The following is a 19,027-nucleotide window of genomic DNA, read 5'->3' as shown; positions in this document are numbered from 1 at the left end:
TTTGCTAGCTAAAACATTATGCTTGTTAATATAGAAATGTGCCAAAGGGTTTGTGAGAGCTAGGGATAGATTTTGAATACTTTTTCTTTTCATGATTCAAAGTACCCCAATTTAAAAACTAAAGGACTAAAAATTGGACAGAAACTTAGTTGTCAACAGAAAAAAAAATGCACTTTATCTCTTGTATTTTTCATTTCTGAATAGTCTATTGTAGAATCGTGACCAGAGATTTTCAGATCTCAAGAACACATCGCTTGGTGTCTGTACTATTTGTTTCACAGTTAGTTAAAAATAACATGCAAATGTGATGTGACATTATCAGAATAATTGCAGCTTTTGTGATTTGATCATTGCATCAACTCAAATTGTGATTTGGATTTGATTATGATATATTGTGCAGCTCTACTGGAAATATGTGACTGGAAATGTATGACTGGAAATGGCAGTAAATCCTCTGAGCAACTGTATATAACTTTAATGAGATGTATTAAAGATTGAGCCCTTTCACTGAATAAAATCAACTGTATAAAACATGCAGAAGCCTCGAGCCCCAGAGCGGTGATGGCCTACTGTATAATTACTCCTCATAAGTCAACATCTGTTTGCCATCACCACTCCGCATTGTGCACGCTCTCACTGACACAACACCTCTCATTACTGGCCACATGCCTCAGGCCGGCCCACTCAGTCCACAGCTCAGCCTGCTGGCCAGGGCACCTGTGTGCCCCCAGAGACCCCCGCTACATCTCCTGCACTGCCCAGTCTGCAGTTCGCACCTGTCAGACTGCTTCAGCACACTAACCTTGGATCAAAGCCAGTTCATTCACTCAGCGCCTGCCTGGTCCACTAACCTGATCGGCCGGGCCCACACACCTCACTCTCAGCAGCCTGGAACTTTGTACTCAGTAATTGGTTCCAGAGTCAAAACAATCTTATTTTGAAATATTTCTTCAATGCTCAGAGCATAAACTGTTTCCAAGTATTCAGATATAATATACAGAATACTGGTTTTGTGAGGGTTCTCCCTGCTCCTCCTACCCCTCCTTTCCCTGCTCCCTCTCGCTGTATCTACTTACCTTGTTTGGCATTTCCTGGGTGGGCCAAAATCATGCACCTGCTGAGCTCCACTTCTGTTCTTCATCAAGTAATCATCTCCTACAATAAAAGACCTGCTGACCTGCTCTCCAGTGCCAGATTGTTCCATCATCTCAGTGGTGAGCTACTCAGGCTTTTTAAGGTTTTTGAGAATTCCAGAGACTTTTTGATGCTTACCTGTTTCTTTTGTCCTATCCCCAGCACTTCATTTGGAGCCAGCCTCATCCCGTACCCACCAGTTTCTGTAAGCCTCCGGTCAGCCTCCATCTCCACAGATCTCCCATCTGCAGCCAACCCGGACCTGTCCTGCCTCCCCTGGAATCTATCCCCCCACCAAGACTATTTTTGTGAAATAAATACTTTTTCCCCTTTGCATATTTGGGTCCGACCAGTGATTCCTTAACAGGTTTTGACTTGTATTTCCGGAGTCTCACTGTTGCTTTACAATTCTGTGAATTGAAATAACTTTTCGCAACCTCCAGATGAACCGCTGATAACATACTTATACAAATTTCTTGGTTATATGATGAAACTACCATTACTCAACTGCTGAGCATATTTTCGTTAACCAATTATATTATTAAACAATGGCAATTATCCAATTAATCACCAAGCAATCATGAGCAGCAGTTGTTGCAATGTACCAACACAAAATATGTAATACTTTACAGCAGATTAGACACATCAGAAATAGGCCTGTCACAATAATTAGTATATTGACTTATCATTCAATATAGGACCCATGGAACAATATTTTGAGGGAGCCAGTATTTATCGTGTGTACATTGTCTTTGCAGTACTGGGAAATTTTTTGTTATTTTTTGGCTATACAATAAGAAAAGGTTCAATACATCACTTCTATGACTCTTTATAGTTACAGACTGCATTTCATTCTGCTGTTTATTTATTGATTGATTTAATTATTATGACTCTTTAGCAATATTGTGTAGTATTTCTGTGTGGGTAACCCTGCTTTTTGTTTTTTGTGTCAGTGGCATAAATTAATTTCAGTATTATCATTTATCGTCTATATTTACTTTGTTATTGTGACAGGCCTACTCAGAGGCAGTAAACACACAGAACAAAATATGGAGTGCTCTTCCATCTTTATTGTTTGGCAAAGAATGCTACATGATGAGCCATACTGGGACATTGCCAAATCTTTATATAAGTAAACAGCACCATGTGGACTTTTCTTGCTCTTCTTGCCTCAGCTTTGAAAGGAAGTTCACACGGCATTCGTTAATGGCACTCTCGTGATCAAATATTCACTTTTAACCAACAAACTACAACTTCACAGTGACAACACACTAGTGCAATCACAAGTCATACACATTAATAAATAGGAACATTATTTATAGCTAGAATGCATGACACGTGTAAATATTTTAACACCTGCATCTAAAATGGAGGACACATTACAGCACTAATCCTTGTCAAACGTCGACCGCGTACTTGGCTTTCATCTTGCACCTTCTCCTTCTGGCAAATTTCCCATGAAGATTTATTATTTTAGAGCTAAACTGTTCAATCAATATTCCTTTAAAACATTGGAGAACATTTTATATTTTTGAATGCATCTGTAAAGATATAAAAAAAAAAAAAATTGAAAATTGAAACTATTTCATTTTTAACAGTCTGCAGTCGACCAGTTATTCTTCAATTGCCTTTTGAATAAAGTGCATCCTAATTATATACTGGGACGAGTTTATAAGCGCTTTTCAATATCAAAGGGTTGCCGCCACAGTAAAGTTAAAAACACTAGCATGTTAACTATGCAAATTCTGATTATCAATGTTATCAATGACTTATTTTGACCTTATACAATATATCTGTATTAAGGAAAGACACATTTTGCTCAAATACACGGAAAAAAACCAAACAAACTGGAAGTGTTATTTTGTAGTGTGGAGCAAACTTCATGGGTATGAAAGGTTTCTCATTAATTTTTTAATTTCTAGCGGTGCCGTCGGGGAGGTCTTTGAGGCTTTTTGTTCGATATATTATTCATGCTAAGTGAGATATTACCTGGCACTCATTTCACAAAGTTTGGCATGTGTTTTGTCACGAACAAAACTGCTCAAACAAGAATTTTAGAGATGTAGTTGTTCTCAAATATTCATGACATGTATTTATCTCGTTTCGAATCCTACATTTCACTATAACTTAATAGGACTACATTGAATTGTACAACAACTCACCCTTATGAAATAGATAACCCTCTGTTATGTAAATTATTTCATCTTTGCACTGTTTCTCTTACCTCTAGCCACCTCTTGTATATAGATATATATATTTGTATTACTGTATTTCTATATTTTATTTTTATTTGTCCATATACAGTACATTTGTATAATTGTGCCACATTTGCTATTTGTTACTTATTTGAATTTATTTGTTATTATAATATATTGTGGATCAATAAAGTTTGTCTAAGTTTAAGTTTAAAATGCTCTGCTAACCTATTAGACAGGGAGACATATTTATAGGCAGTGCGCTTCTCAGTGTGTGGCAAATTATGAGCAATAACTTAAAGGATTGTGTATTAGGAGAAAGCACTTTAGAAGACACTAGACCTGCATTATTCCACCTCCGCTGTAAAAAATAGCATTATATACAGTTAAGTGCTCCCAGGGACTATGACGCTATATGCATTCTGACATAATATTTGAATTCCCAGTCGGTAATAAAGGGTTAGAAGTCTGTCCAGCGCCTATAATTTTCTTTCCCAAAATAGACACAACGTCCTTTCTGGATTAGTGTACAGGGGAAAAACTCACCGAAACATGAAGGAGCCCTGATGCTTAATTGATATTTATTCATGCCCACATATGCCCACATAATAGCCACTTACCCAGGCCAAAGCCATTAGCCAAAACGTCCAGCGCGTGCATACAGCAGTCTCATTTTAAACACCGAAAGATGATAATAATTATACATACAATCATATTTCAGAGTGACCTTCAGTAGAGGCCATAGCTGCGATGGACACTGGAGCGGGTTTGTTATTACGACATAGATTAAGCTAGAGAAAACCCTTTTAAGAACCGTAGCAAAGCCAGATTTACTGTTGCACGCCTTCACTTTGAGCAATACTGTGGGAAAACTTGCTATATTCTTGAAGCTCTAAAGTCCATAAACCTCTGTGCTAACGGTTAGCCCTAAACAGGCCAGGAGACCGTTGATCAAGGCATGAGGCGCTTGTTGATAGGGATTACTTGGATTATTATAGGTCAGCTCCTCCGAGATTTGAGTTTAATTAAAGATGCTACTCATTAACCCATCAGCGTTCCACCTTCTGTATAGTGGCCTTTTCATCTCTGCACAATACTGTTCTGCCAGGACTAAGGGCCACGGAAATTAATACCCACTAACTATGATATTAATTGATACGTGATAACTGATAATATGTGAATACACAAATGAAATGCTGGTTAGCTGATGCTTTTTGGGGTGCAACTAATCAAACTGGAGACTTTCAAATAGAGATTTCTAACCTACAGTAGGACTGCTTAACTTAAATATGATTTATGATATATGATGTAAAAAAAAAAAAAATGCCCAAAATATTCATAAAGTTTTCAATTTTAATTAAAGAAAAACATTTTTATTGAAACATTATTCAAAATCTGAAACCATTCCAAGTACCTCTTGCTCAGTGCTCGGTCTATGTACCCCTGGCTGGAAAACACTGCTTTCTGCTTTTTTCTGTATAATTTGGTATAATAATAATAATATGATCTGATTGTTGCTCTTGCTTTCTTCCACTGACTCCGCCATGTTGTTTTGGTGTTTTTCTTCAGGGCTGTGGTGGGACACAAAGAGCCGATTCCAGATGACAGTAAAGACAACATCACAATTTTCACTCGTATTCTCGACAGGCTGCTGGATGGATATGACAACCGGCTACGCCCCGGGCTTGGAGGTAAGTTACAGCCCACATCAGTGTAAGATCTGACACAGTAAAACCTCTTGAAATTGAACTTTCAATGTGATGTTTCAATGACATTTGTGATTGTGATGTATGACCAGTCAAGTTGAGATACAGTTTATATTTTTCTACTATAAGAACATTTTTATGTGTGAAACAGTTGGATGGACATTGATCCCATGCTTTACAAGATATAGTCAAAGGGATCCATCTTATGAGCCTTGAAATAAATCTTTCCTGTGCACATTATGCGGACACTATGACCAGCACAATCCCACCTGCATTATAATGAGGCTGTGTCACTGTGCTGTTATGGTAATGCAGTTCCCGAGGGTGAATTCTTTGTTCAATCAGGCCCAAATGGCATATAACCTCAAACGTATGTCAGTGGAAAGATCCCTAATTGATGCCTTGTCATCCAAATACTGGCTCCCTGAGGACCTGCTAACTGCTCACAGAGGGTCCACACGCGTTGGCAGGATGGGCCATTTCTGGAGCAGCCAGCTGGAATGGTCCTTTCTGCTCCGCTGCCCCGGCCTCAGGCTCCGAGCTCCGGGCTGGATAACCCAAACTGTTGGAAACCAGAGGCATCAAGCACACAGCACGGCAGTGTGTAAAACACGCTTCAACAAATAAGTTACCCTGTTTATGTCATTAAATCTATACATGTTTGTGTTTCATACTATATTCTTTATAGAAAAGTGGCCTTGTAATAATGAAATATGATTATGTAACAAAATATAGCCAACAATATGGGTTGCATAGATAATACTGAAACCCCTAAACACTGTTTAATTTCATTTTCAGCTCCATCTATTTGCTCTGCCCTATGCTCCAGTGCATTGTTAAAAAAGCACAAAAATGGCAACTCATTCTATTCCCCATATGGCGGCCATGCAAAATGCTGACGGTGTGTTGTGATAATCACATATTTGTACAATCTATTTGTGTCACCGGGATGATTAATGTGGAGGTACAGCTCCTCTCGGGGGGGCCCTAGCCAGTGGACTGAGACTTCACCTGTGGGTGGTCTTTAGATCTGGGACACAGGGAGAGACGAAGATCTGTTCACTTTTGGAGGAGGGCCTCATCGCTCTCCTGATGTGCTCCTCTGGGAGCAGCTATTTGTCTCACACTGGACCAATGGGCTGTTTTACACGTGTGCCCATAGGAGCTGACTCAGCCCACACCACTGGATCTGTCACCATCATGCCCCACTTAGCGCTTTATTAAAGCCATTTACAAAATACTTTGTAAGGACCCGTGATTAAATTCATATTTCACTTTCCTGACTAATGCTGTGTTGTGTTAATTTTATGTGTTTCATTTTAAAATTGTTGTGACATAAGAAGCTGTTATGAAGCGACTCTGTATGTGTTCTGGTACATGAGAATATAATTACTCTTGGTCTCATAACACCTTATCCTGGTGACAGTCGTGTAATACCCTCACAGCATTGTGTCCAATGAGATTACAATAGTGCACATGACATGTGAAAAGTGGCCTTTTATTTGGGCACACTTAGGCTCGTAGGAGACCTGGATAGTCTGTGCTGAGCTTTTGTTTTTCCCTCTGATCCTGTCCCTTGAGGCTGCTAAATGTTTTTGGAGCAGACTAAAGTGAATCTATTTTGGGTCAAAGGCTTGCCTTGTTGTTGAAGTGGACATAACTAGTCTAACTGAAAAAAAAACACTTGTGCCAAAGAAGAGTAAATGCTACATCTGGTTCTGACATAAAAAGAATGCATTCTGTTAACTTTTCATAAAGAAGCACAATTGCACATTGTACATGTTAAACTCACATTTCACTGTCTGATTCTCAAAGTGTTACACAAACATCACAAACAGACAGGTATTAAGCAGTTCACGAGGGTAGACATTCTTCTGTAGGCACTATCTTAGCCTCCTCTGCAGTTCCCCTAACCCGTGATGAGTGCGTTTTTGTGAGAAGTTGCTTACGGAAATGCCAACAGGCAGACTGGAGCGTGGCGTACAAACAATCAGCTTTAGAAAGACAGAGACGCTCTGCAGATCTGTGTTTGATGTGTGCATTGTGTTTGTGCTGTCTCCTCAGAGAGCGTGACAGAAGTGAGAACAAACATCTATGTGACCAGCTTCGGCCCAGTGTCGGATACAGACATGGTGAGTATGTTTTTTTCATCCTGGTATTACAAATATACACCGGCACATGAGCATCCACATTTTACACATTATTGATTTTATACTAGGCGCTATTGGGGCTTTTTCATTACACTGTAGGGTTGTGGAAGAACATATGCAAGGGCCCATATTACACTATTTTCTGATATTTTCTGATTGATTCAACATATGTTGTAATGTTGTTTGCTCAGCACAAGCATATCTGGAGTTGGGTTTTGTTTCATTCACACATGCTTAACACACAAACCCTGCATATTTAAACTGTATTCTTTCAAACTAGAATCATATGGGTAATATCAGCCCTGGAATTGCCTGGAATTTCTACTGAACAAAAGGCAAAAGGTAGCTGTTAACGTGAACACTACCGCTTCACCACATCACAAGGTGGAACAGAAAATTTTGAGCTTTAGAGATGTGGCTAGCCCAATAATAAAGGATTACCCAAACATGTGTGAATGGAACACAAAACAACTCCAGCTGTGTTTTTGATGAGGAAGCAACATTCTAACATGGCTGAAAGCTCACAAGAGTCAATTTTTCATAATATAGGACCCTTAAGAAATTCCATTCAAATTGCAGTATCATTTGATTGCAGTTAATCAAGCAGCCATACTTTGGGTTTTCTAGCCTTGATATTTCCGGTAGTTTAACTGTATCTAGACAAAACCTCCAGACCAGAATTATTGTAAAAATTAGACAAGATGAAACAGTAAATTAGGCAAAACACCACTGCAGCTATGTTGTTGAGGATACAACATTAACATGCTTGAAAAATTCCACTTTCCTTTACTTGATCCAAATAACACACAAGTTAGAATTGGATAGTGATAAAGAATGTTCATATGCAGTAAAGCCACAAACAACATAATGCTCATATTATTGAAGGAGATGTAATGTGGTTGTAATTGAAAAATGTGATATAATTGAATGTTAACTAAAGACCTTGGCTTTATAATTACATTTTTGCTCACTCATGAGCAGTTTCTGGGGAAATGCTAAAAATCTTCTTGTCACAGAGAAATCATAAAATGTTGAAAATCCTAAATTGAAAAGAAATATTTTGAGTGATTTGACTGTGATGATTGCTGATCTCTATCTGTAGAAAGTAGCACTCAAAGTGTCTGAAGTTTGGAGTAAGGTAAGCTCTAAACTTTAGTTTGAGTTTGTCATGCTGTGATACCAAACTGGTACCCCTTTCATTAAAAAAATAAAAAATAAAATAATAATAATAATAATAATAATAATAATAATAATAATAATAATGCTCTAGTGGCTGTTGGAGTCAGGAACCAGAGAGAATATGTCATTTCTGCACCCATCTTTGTTCACTGTAAGCACAGACTGCATAAAGAAGTGGACTAAGTGGGTGTGATATCATCGATAGCATTCAGCTGTAGTCAAATGAAGCTCGTGATGCTTGCGAGGCTCTATATTAAGAAAAGGACTTGGAACACGGAGGATAGCATGTTAGCTATGTCCATTTATATACACAGTCTATGACTTTAAGCCTTTCAGAAAAATACATGTAAACAAGGCAAAATAAAGTTTCACTAATTCTGAGACAGAAAATCTTAGACCGAAGAAAAAATCTGTCCAACTCCGCTCTGCTGGAGGTTTGCATGATTCACTGCAGCCTTCCCACAGCTCAGGATAATGGCCAAAACATTTATAGGGACAAGCCAATTTGTGTGTGTTTTCAATGTGAACAGCAGGCAGGTGTGGGAGGGGCCAGATGACGTCTTCAAACAGCAGCAGAGGCTCATGCTTTGTCTGCAGACCTCATGTAGGATTTGCCAGATTTGAGCATGCTGTTCTAATTGACCTCTTTAAGACTGGGTGGTCTGCGTGTCTGGGGTTTGACAGTAGAAATGATGTAATGATGCAACTTTCAGCTTTGGTGAAGTGTTTTGGTGTGTGGCTTACTGAGGATGCCTAGACTCTGCTCTTAAGTTCATGTTAAAGTTAATGTTTTTCTAATTGTTACTTGGTTGGTTGAAGCAGTTGAGAAAAATAAAGGAAGTAGCACTGAGCTATGTCACCATAACAGAAAATTCCATCCAAAATACATGATTCCAAATTTCACCAAAATTAAAACAATAGAAAAAAATAGATTTTAGTAAAAACAAAATGAGTTAATTTTAAACAGTGTGCAGCAGTCCAAAGTTATTACTCACATACCATGAGCATGAGCATCTTAATCCTAAAGCAGAGACATTATCAGCACATTTCACAACTTTCGAAGGGAGGGTTACAACAACTATCTTTTTAATGGCGCACTTCCCAATTCTTTATATGCATCATAGGCACAGTCGTTTCATTACGACCTCAATAGCTGCTTTTACAATATATCTGAACTGGGGCAAGAAAAAGTTTGCTCAAATATGTGCAATAAAAAGAAAAAAAAATCAGGGACAGTCACTTTAACTCTCTTTTTGTGAAATGAGTAGTCAAAGCTGTCATGCACGCTTTAGCATAGTCCACAAGGGGAGCATAGCCCAGACAGAACAGAAGAGGAACAATAGCCTTCGGAGAGAACTCCCTGCTGCCAATGATGGATTACTACAGAGATAAACAACACATTAGAGCCCAGGGCAGAAATGGCCTATTACCAAACTTCTATTAACAACCAGAAGTCATGAATCCAGAGCATTTGTCAGTGTGAACACGGCTCTGCTCCCATGTGTGCACGTTCATTTATTTATAGCCTTGTATTTACTGCCGCATTTTAAGTGCACTTATACAATGTTGAGATAGAGCTGGTTTCTGACAAATATTTCATTCACTGCTTTGCCAGCTCTGAAAACAGGCTCAGTGTACAGAGGCTGGAGTGCTACTTATGCATATCTGTTGATTTGAAGAACTGTTGTAGTTTCTTTTTCCAGCTAAGACACTCGCCAATATGGACAGGGCTTGATAAGAAGCAGCAGAGACAATCTATTGGAAAGCAGCTGTTTTACCAACCAGAGCAAAGTAAAACTGCAGTGGTAGGCCTTATAGTTAGGGATGATGATTCCACTTTGCTTACAGAGCTTTATCTGTCATTTTACATCTGCACCCCCATATATTATAAAGCCACAATGTGAAATTGCGGGCTCGACCTGGACTTTGACGATATTTGTTTAACTGCTGCAGAGATCCAGTACTATTGAATGGGAGCGGCTTTGTTGAACTCTGTTCAGGCTTTTACTTTATCACAATAGGCAGTAATTTATCTTTTTCAGCCAATATCACCTTTGTGGTCTCCCAGGGCTCAATTCGAACTTCTTTCTTTTAGTCTTTCTCATGGTCGACTTGGCAACACCATGAATCAACAGCTCAGGGCACTGGCGTCTTATAGGGGCCCACTTGTGGCCCTGTTTTTTCGAACCACATGTTGTATGAGTGCAGCTTGTTGCAGAATTGAATGTTCAAGTATAAGAGAATTAACAGTGACTCTTTCACTTGTGTGGTATTTCACACTGTTAAATGTAGTTTCTGGCAGCATGGCTAACTGCTACAGTGTTGTATCGGTCTGTACTTTCCTCAAGTACATAAAGTGTATATAGGCACACTTCACATATACTGCCCTTTTCTTTGTCCCCAGAGCAAAGACATAATGATGCCGCTCTCATTTCCACACTCACACCACTGCAGTTGTGCCTTGTGTGTGTAAACATATGGCTTTGAGGTTTTATGTCAGTGTGTATACTGTACCTGAGGCTTTAGACAGTTTCCATATGGGAATGTCCCATCAACATATCATAGCACTTTATTTGTGCATTGCCGAGTCAGTTTCTGTTTGATGTAAGCACTTTCCTGATCATAACTGAGTCCGGGCTCGCTTTGACCTGAGGCAAAACTGTTTTTTTGGACTCTATATGGAAAATAAACACAACCCTGCTTCGGCAGCGCCTTTCAAGAGCATCCAGAGTCTAGACTCAGACGATGATCAAGCTTTGGCCTGAGGGAGCATTATGGTACAGAGGAGCCAAAACACATCAGCTTTGAAATCACACTACTGCTACATATGCTTACTTATATAACTATTTACATATACTATATGACAGACTCGCTCAACCATGTTCATTTTTCTACTATTTTACAGTGTTATTGTATGTAAAATGGTTGTCAGAATACGTCAAGTAGCACTTGAGGCATTAGCATGTGAGATAGATAAGTTACTATTATTATTATTATTATTATTATTATTATTATTATATTACCAAAATATACTTCTCATTTTAAAATCACAGTTATTCAGTTCATGTATTATATATAGTCTCCATTGTGTTAAACAGCAGTGACCTTTCATTTCCCAGTTCTGCTGTATTGTAGAACAATGAGAAGATAAAAAAAGTAAATGTGAAAACTGGACTGCCCTAAATAAGTTGGACTTCATTGCTTTAAACTGCAGAAAGAGCACCGATAGCTGGGAGCTTTTGTCTTCTACTTTCATGAAGACAATGCGGTGTATATAGTTTGCAGAGGTGAAGGGATGACGCACCTTTGGGTAAGTCATCTCTGTAATTGTCAGGATACATTTGGAATTTTACTCACTCAGCTGTGGCAGTGGGTCAGGGTCATGAGATCGAGTTTTCCGGTTCATGAATATGCAGGATTTCAGAATGGCTCCGATGTTACACTTTGCAGAGTGGGACAACCTCGGAGTACGGATCACTGCAGCACATTCCTGCATGGACACAAAGGCATTCACCAGTTTCTAGGTCAGTTGAAGCTGGGGAGTAATCCAACTGGGACTTGTGTGTGAAATGAAAGTCTGTTTAGGATGTTAGGAGTTCTACAAACAACAAAATATTTAGGGAGAGATTAGATATTTAAACTGAATGTAAGAAAGAGATATGAATAAACAAGTGTAGTCTGTCCTGTGTTTGGTGAGACAAAGGCAAAAGTATGAAATAGTGAATAACTGTACAAGTTAAAATGCTGAGTCATGCAGTTCAAATTACCAAACATTATACTTATAGAAATTGGGATTTTATTGCATAGAAATCCAGTCAGCCTAATGTTAAATGAGTTTTAGATGTTAAATACTAAAATTAGCAATCATTGTGAGTCGCAGCTTATCAGGGTGTTCCATGCCTCTTCTGTTTTTATATTGTTTTTGCCTCAGTTAGCACATCTGGCCAGCAGTGGTGGAAGGTAACAAAATAGAAGTATTTAAGTACTTTACTTAAGTACATTTTACAGTGTGGACATTTTACTTCACTACATTTGAAAGCAGCTATCTGTACTGTCTACTCCACTATAAATACTTTTACTTTTTACTCTTAAAGTACATTTTTAAACAGGTACTTTACTTAAATAGATTTTTTCATGTGAAACTTTTACTTTTAGTTATATTCTGTTCTTTTTCATCTCTAAATTTTAAGTTTCCTAACATATGTTATGTTTTCGTTCACTTCTGAGTAATAAATAATAAATTGAAATTGAGTGATACGAGAAAATCAAAGTCTAAATTTGATACATCATTTAAATAATGTAGCGTATTTTCGTTTCCATCCAAGCTCCAGAGACCCTTTAATGTACAGAACCCTTAGTGCTGTATGTTCTCATGTGATTGATCTGTAGCCTATTAATACCCTTACATTATTGCACTCACCATCACTATGAATATTTATCAACCACTTATCCAATGTTTTCACGTGGTTTGACTTAACAGAAATCTAGGTCATTAAACGATCTGTGAAACTCATCTTATCAAGGGACGTTCATAGACACCATACCGAGACATTGCACATTTTAAGTTGCAGACATCCAGTGGGCCAATTACCCATGTCCGTAACATCAAGTGTCCTAGAAATGCTAGCCTCCCGCTCCCCCCAGACCCCAGTACGATACATCTGTCTCCACTGTCTCACAGCCACAAACGGGATGACTATTACGACATATAAAAACTCCACAAAGCTACAAACTGTTCCTAAGCATTCACTGTTTAAATCAGGCCAGTCAAACTCAAATGTGGGTTAGAAAGTTGATGTTAAATCCAGGTCACTAGGTGGGTGTGTTTTGCGGCGTGTTTTTGCTGGGATCTTTTATATAGTCTTTCCTCGTCATCTGCACTATAGCTTTAATGTTGTATCTCGGGCATCTTGTGAATTTTTGTACATGTATGTATTGTCATAGTGCATTTAGCCTCTGCATGTTGGGGTCTGACAGCTCTGCGCTGATGAAATGGGAAGTGATTGGAGCTGTCACAGGTACTGCACCCAAGCACTCAGTGATGCTGGCCTGTGCTTTCTGTTTTACGCCTTTACGCTACACAGATCTGGAATTTTATATTTGCGATGTGCGATCTAGCCATTTATGGGCTTAAAATAAACTTACAGTATGTGGATTTAATATTTTAAAAAGCTTAAGATGTCTTGGGTGCAGTTCATGGGCAAATGGCAAGTTTGTGTAGGGAAAAGGGTCAAACTGTTGGAATACTGCAAATTTAAAGGGCCCATATTACACTATTTACTGATATTTAATGTTGTTTCCTCATCGAAAACATACACAAAGTTGTGTTTTGTCTGTGCTCCTTCACTACAATCATTTGGATAATTTCAGCCATGGAATTGTCAATTTACAAAGCAAAAAGTGAAAAGTAGCTCTCAACTTGAAAACTACTGTTTCATGACATCACAAGGTGGAACAAAGCATTTTGAGTTTTGGAGATATAAGCAGACTCATAATAAAGTATTATTCAAAGTTATGTTTTGATGAGCTAACAACATTATAACATGACAAAGCTAAGAGAGTCAATTTAGCATAATCTAGACCTTTAATCATTTTAAACACACATGAAGTTCTAGCCCTCATACTTCAACAAAGTTTTCCTAGGTTTGTGATCCAACAGACTCCAAACTGAGGCAGCAGCATCATGCATTAAAATCAGCAAACTCATAAGCAGACAGAAAGCATACCAATCAGATTTCGACAGACTTAATGCAGCATATTTGTATTAACTTGCACATGATTTACTAATAAACTTCTATCTTTAAAAATTACTCTTCAGTGTCTCCTGCAAACTTATAATGGGACAAAATAATTTATCTCCAGTGTGACAACCACAATTTTCAATCACAAGTCAAGTCAGGGTTTACAGGCAGCCTTCTGAAATCTGCCCTTCTGTGCTCACAAAGGTTGAGAGGGCCCTTTATCACTGCTTGCAGTTTTAATACTACATTTACAAGTGCTTCTTCTATGATCACTGCACCTGCTGCCTCATCTTCCAATAAAACTATTGCTACTTCCGCTGGTGTGGTGGTGGCTCATGACTCCAGCTCGTTGCTGCTGTGAGTATCAATGTTTATGTAAAAATAGATAGTTTTTAATAATCCCTGAGGAAAGTTCACCCCCAAAAAGTAGGAGTCGTTCAAGGTCTGCACAGGACAGATGGATGGGCTCTGTGGTCCTAAAATGTGGAGGTGAACCCCAGGATTCAGCATCAATCACAGTGCCCTTGTTATGGGGACCCAAAAAGTCCCTCTCCCCTCCCATCAAGGATAATAAAGGCACATTTTAAATTGGAACCCAATCCGTTAAAACAAAAAATAGAATTTGATCTTTTCCTCACCATGTAGGTCATGTTGTTCAGTGTTTCAGTGTGATTCATGTGAAAGTAGTTTAACTTCAAAACAAAACAGTCTTTTTGGTTCATAACATTTCTTCCAAAGTTTTCGTCAGTTAGAGTAATGGCTGTTCCAAGACTTGGAAAACTGTAGCTCTTTAATGTGGATGGATTACGGCACTCAAACTAAAAGTATAAAACTGAATTTAGTCCTCCAACCATGTTTGGACACATAAATAATATGCTTTACAAGCATACAGAACACTAGAAAACAACACAACAGTAGAATAAAGCATCAATATCTTCACAACTGAGCTTAGTTCTTCATTATATCCAAGAAGTCTTAAATATTAAGTTTTTGTAAAGACAGCTTTTATTAGCTTCTAATCATGTTATGTCCCTTCATTATTAGTTTACTCAAAATTGTATTTAATTTGATTAATGCGTGTTTGACTATTGAGCATTTGTGGCCCTGCCCACTTCTCTTTACTTCTGAACTCCAGGTCATAAAAATGTCACATAATCAGTTTTCAGCAATAAAAACATGTCAGTCTTCTTTAAAGTTGCATTGGGCAACTTTTCTGGTGCATGAAACAGTACCTTGTCACCATGGAGATGTTATTGCTTTGCTTGGAATGTTCCATGGTATGATATCAAAATATCCATCTAGCATTTACTTATTTGAGGTGTTTCTATTTCTCAGAAATACAATAATTCCTTCTGTGAAAAGGGGTGACCCTCCACAGATCTAAATTGTAATGTAGATGATGATAGGTTTGATCTATACTGTGGGACATTCTAGAAAAAGCAATAACATTTCCATGGAGACAAGCAGGCGGCGGACCTTCCACTAGAAATGTTACACAGTGCACCTTTAAGTAAGGACACCAACATCTCATCTTGCACATGTTCTTGTTTACCAGAGTCCAATTTTAAGCTGATATTTGATAAACAACAATCTTTGATGCAGCAATTAGAGTATTCAGTAGTTGTTCATTGAGTGTTTATGCCTATAGCTGTGGAGCTGAAGACAGACGGTAATTGGAGTAGAGTGGTATTCACAGCTCATTGCGAGTTTCACACAGGTTAGAGTCCCAGCAGAGAGGTGAGCTATGCACAAGAAGCTGAGCAGACGAGAATAATTGACAACAGGAGAGTACGATGGACTAGTAATTAAGACATTAATCAAATCTTTGACTAATCATTACAATGCCCAGAGAGCTCACAAGTTCAGAAGCGCCCAGTTTAATGGATTCTGCCTTATAGCAAGAATTACTAATGAGAACGTCCAGAGAAACAGAACTGTGTAGCATTTACCGCACACAACATGTCTGCTGAATAAATGAAGTTGGCTATCTCCGTGCGGAACACAATATTTTGACACTGACAAAAGCAATAAATCATGAGCAAAAGAGTCTCCTACTGTAGATGAAAAATTCAAGTGTCATGTTTTAGGCGAGATATTAAACTTGAGAAATGTGCTGCGCAGCTGTCACTTTTCAGTAAAGATTTTTATTAAGTTTGTTGACCGCGAACGCAATTAACCAACGTGCATGAGCTAAGAGCTGCATGTAGCCAGTGACTAATATCAAATGAAAGTGTGATGAAACTAAACTGTGATGCAAAAGCTAAATGTTAGAATTTAATGAAGCCATTAAAGGGGCTGTATCCATTTTATGTATTTGAGCAATATTTTCCACAATATAGATGTGTTGTATAAGTAACTCTAAGTAGATGGAACATAGGATACGCTTTATCCTCCGAGAATCAAGAAGGGGGTTAGCATGCTAACACAGAACCACCAAAACATGGACAAATCCACCCTCGCCTTCAGTAGCCGTCTCCATATCTCCAAAGCGACTTCCGGGACATAAGCAGCATGTGTCCGTTCGTATTCCTCCCTGTGTTCACCTGCATGAAGAGGCGGTCTGCTCCTGTGTTGTCGCCTTTAAAAATGATGTCCGTGTTATAGTTTGGGGCGCTTGCGTCATCCAGCATGACAGAAACCATGTCTAATGCTGCAGGCAGTATCAGCTCCTCTGCTCTTTGGTACGCCACCTTATACGATGCTAACAATGCTTGCTGGTTTACTTAAGTAGCATTCACCAAGCGGGATGATTTTTGGCAATATTCGGGATGTATTGACTGAAAAAACTCAAGCATGTTATCAGCGTGAATGGGGTGTAGTGTCTTTAAGCAACATCATAATTTATTTGGCTTCATGGTGTCCACTGCCAACATTTTTAGACACAGTAAACACAGCGGTCTTTCCTTGTTTCCCACCGTAGTCACAGTGAAGCCGAGCGCTACAGACACTTTACGTACAGTTTGTTCACTGCACTTCATATCTCCTGCTCTGTGTGCGTATGCTCAGTGCAAAAAAAACTACACTATACTACGCTAATACTCCCTGTGCACACTCTGACAATGAGAGCGTCACTGCAAACTACTACAGTGGATGTGCAATTACACTTTATACATGCATCCTGAGTTTCGGACTTCCGGTCACCACGCAGTGCATACTGGGAAGGGTCCTCTGAAAAAGTGAGCATCAAACCACCATGTTTGATTTCCCAGTGGGATGCATCCATTGTCAAAGCCAAACTATTCAAGTCTTTTGAACCATATCGCTTTTGTTTCTGATTCTGATATTGCCATATTTTAGTTATGGGATTCGGACATTGTAATTGTGTGGTTGTTGGATGTCCTAACGGCAGAAAACGGTCTTCGGAAGTTTGCGAATACAATAACTGCAAAAGGGAATCAGATCTCTGTGACTGGAAACCTCCGTTCAAACTGTTTCCCTTCCCAACAGAATTGAAAAATAGTGAAAGGCGAAGACAATGGGCAGTATTGATCCACAGGAAGGACCAAAAAGGTAACCTTTGGCTGCCTAAGAAATCATTGTGAGTTTGCAGCAAACATTTTATATGTGGAAAGCCAACAAAGCAAAATCACATTTGTTAAGAGAGACAGAAGACAAGCAGGCTGAGCTGGCACTTTCTTGTTGGACTGGCTTTACAGCAACATCACGTCTTGGACACTTTGCACTAGAAGGTGTTTCTTGGCGAACAGCTGGTGCTTCTCACTTTGGCGTTGACTTTTTAAATTCATAACCAAGGTTGAGCGAGGGATTGGGATTTTGCTTTGATGGTGCTCCACATACAAAATGTTCACTGCAACCAACAACCACACAATTACAATGTCCAAATCCCATAACTAAAATATGACAATATCAGAACCAGAAACAAAAGCGATATGGTTCAAAAGACTTGAAAAGATCGGCTTTGACAATAGACACATCCCACTCACTGGGAAATCAAATATGGGGGTTTGATGCTTTCTCTTTCAGAGGACCCTTCCTAGTATGCATTGCACGATGACCGGAAGTCCAAAATTCGGGACGCATGTATTCTAGTAGGGCAAAAAAAAGCATGTTCCCTGAGGTCAAAAGCACCCCCCCTAGCATGCCCCACTATTTGAGAAGGACTGGGATAAGGTAAGCAAGGAATGGGGCGAAATAGACACTTAACCCATGCCTGACCTAGTATCTGCATACATTGATTTATGAGTGTGTGCATGACCAAAAATTACCAATAACCTCCCCAAACTACAAAAAGTCTCTGTTTTTCTTGATTTGAAGACAGTAAAAAATTAGGTTCTATGCTTTTAATTCTAGATAAAAGGTTTCATTAATATTCTATCAGACTTCAGATAACATTCCTAGTAAGCAGAGCGGCGGTGCAAGCTCATTTTTCATGTCTGGTCTAATTTAGCGCAGTCTACTGTACATCCTACCTTAAACTGTCCTATCAGACACTCAGTCCATTTGATCTCATTACTGTCTGAGTCCATCGCCCTGCTGGTTTGTCCTACTCCCTGTCCTCCAATAGTCACTCAGAGTTTGCCAAGCCTCACACTGCCAATGGAGATAGGCTCATTCCGTTTTATAGCCCCTCTTCTCTTCATTCAGGCTGTAAATGGGTTTACTTAGTGTCCCAAGTATTGTCCCTCATTTTGTCAGCCGTCAATTAAACAGAATGGAGTGATGAATTTCTAGTTGGTAATTATCTGTACGCTTTGTTCTAACTGAGTGGGTTTCAAACTGTGGTTTATGTACCGTTGGTGGTGCCCGGGGTCTATTTTAAAGGTTTGGTACATTTGGTGACAATTTAATACATTTTTTTAGCTAGTCCTTGCTTGAACTGGTATAGAAATTGTGCAGTCATTTTTATAATAGTTCTGTTTCAGATCTGTTGGTACTCAGAAGGTAAAATATTTTATTAAGTG

At 38.9% G+C, this 19,027-nt stretch overlaps 1 protein-coding gene across 1 annotated transcript in view; it reads left to right on the top strand.

Annotated features, from left to right (window-relative positions):
* Nucleotides 1–665: 665 nt before the first annotated feature.
* The window catches only part of gabra3 (gamma-aminobutyric acid type A receptor subunit alpha3), a 40,715-nt gene continuing 22,353 nt past the window's right edge, over nucleotides 666–19,027 (top strand). The window contains exons 1-3 of the mRNA XM_055148230.1: nucleotides 666–898; nucleotides 4,899–5,020; nucleotides 7,100–7,167. Coding sequence (XP_055004205.1) covers nucleotides 666–898; nucleotides 4,899–5,020; nucleotides 7,100–7,167 — 423 coding nt within the window. The remainder of the gene's footprint in view (nucleotides 899–4,898; nucleotides 5,021–7,099; nucleotides 7,168–19,027) is intronic.

The sequence above is a fragment of the Boleophthalmus pectinirostris genome, unplaced genomic scaffold (genome assembly GCF_026225935.1).
Source record: "Boleophthalmus pectinirostris isolate CB_2022bp ecotype Guang Dong unplaced genomic scaffold, ASM2622593v1 HiC_scaffold_12, whole genome shotgun sequence".
Classification (NCBI taxonomy): Eukaryota; Metazoa; Chordata; class Actinopteri; order Gobiiformes; family Gobiidae; genus Boleophthalmus; species Boleophthalmus pectinirostris.
The sequence above is the reverse complement of the archived record's forward strand: the minus strand, read 5'-3'. Positions and strand labels throughout refer to the sequence as shown.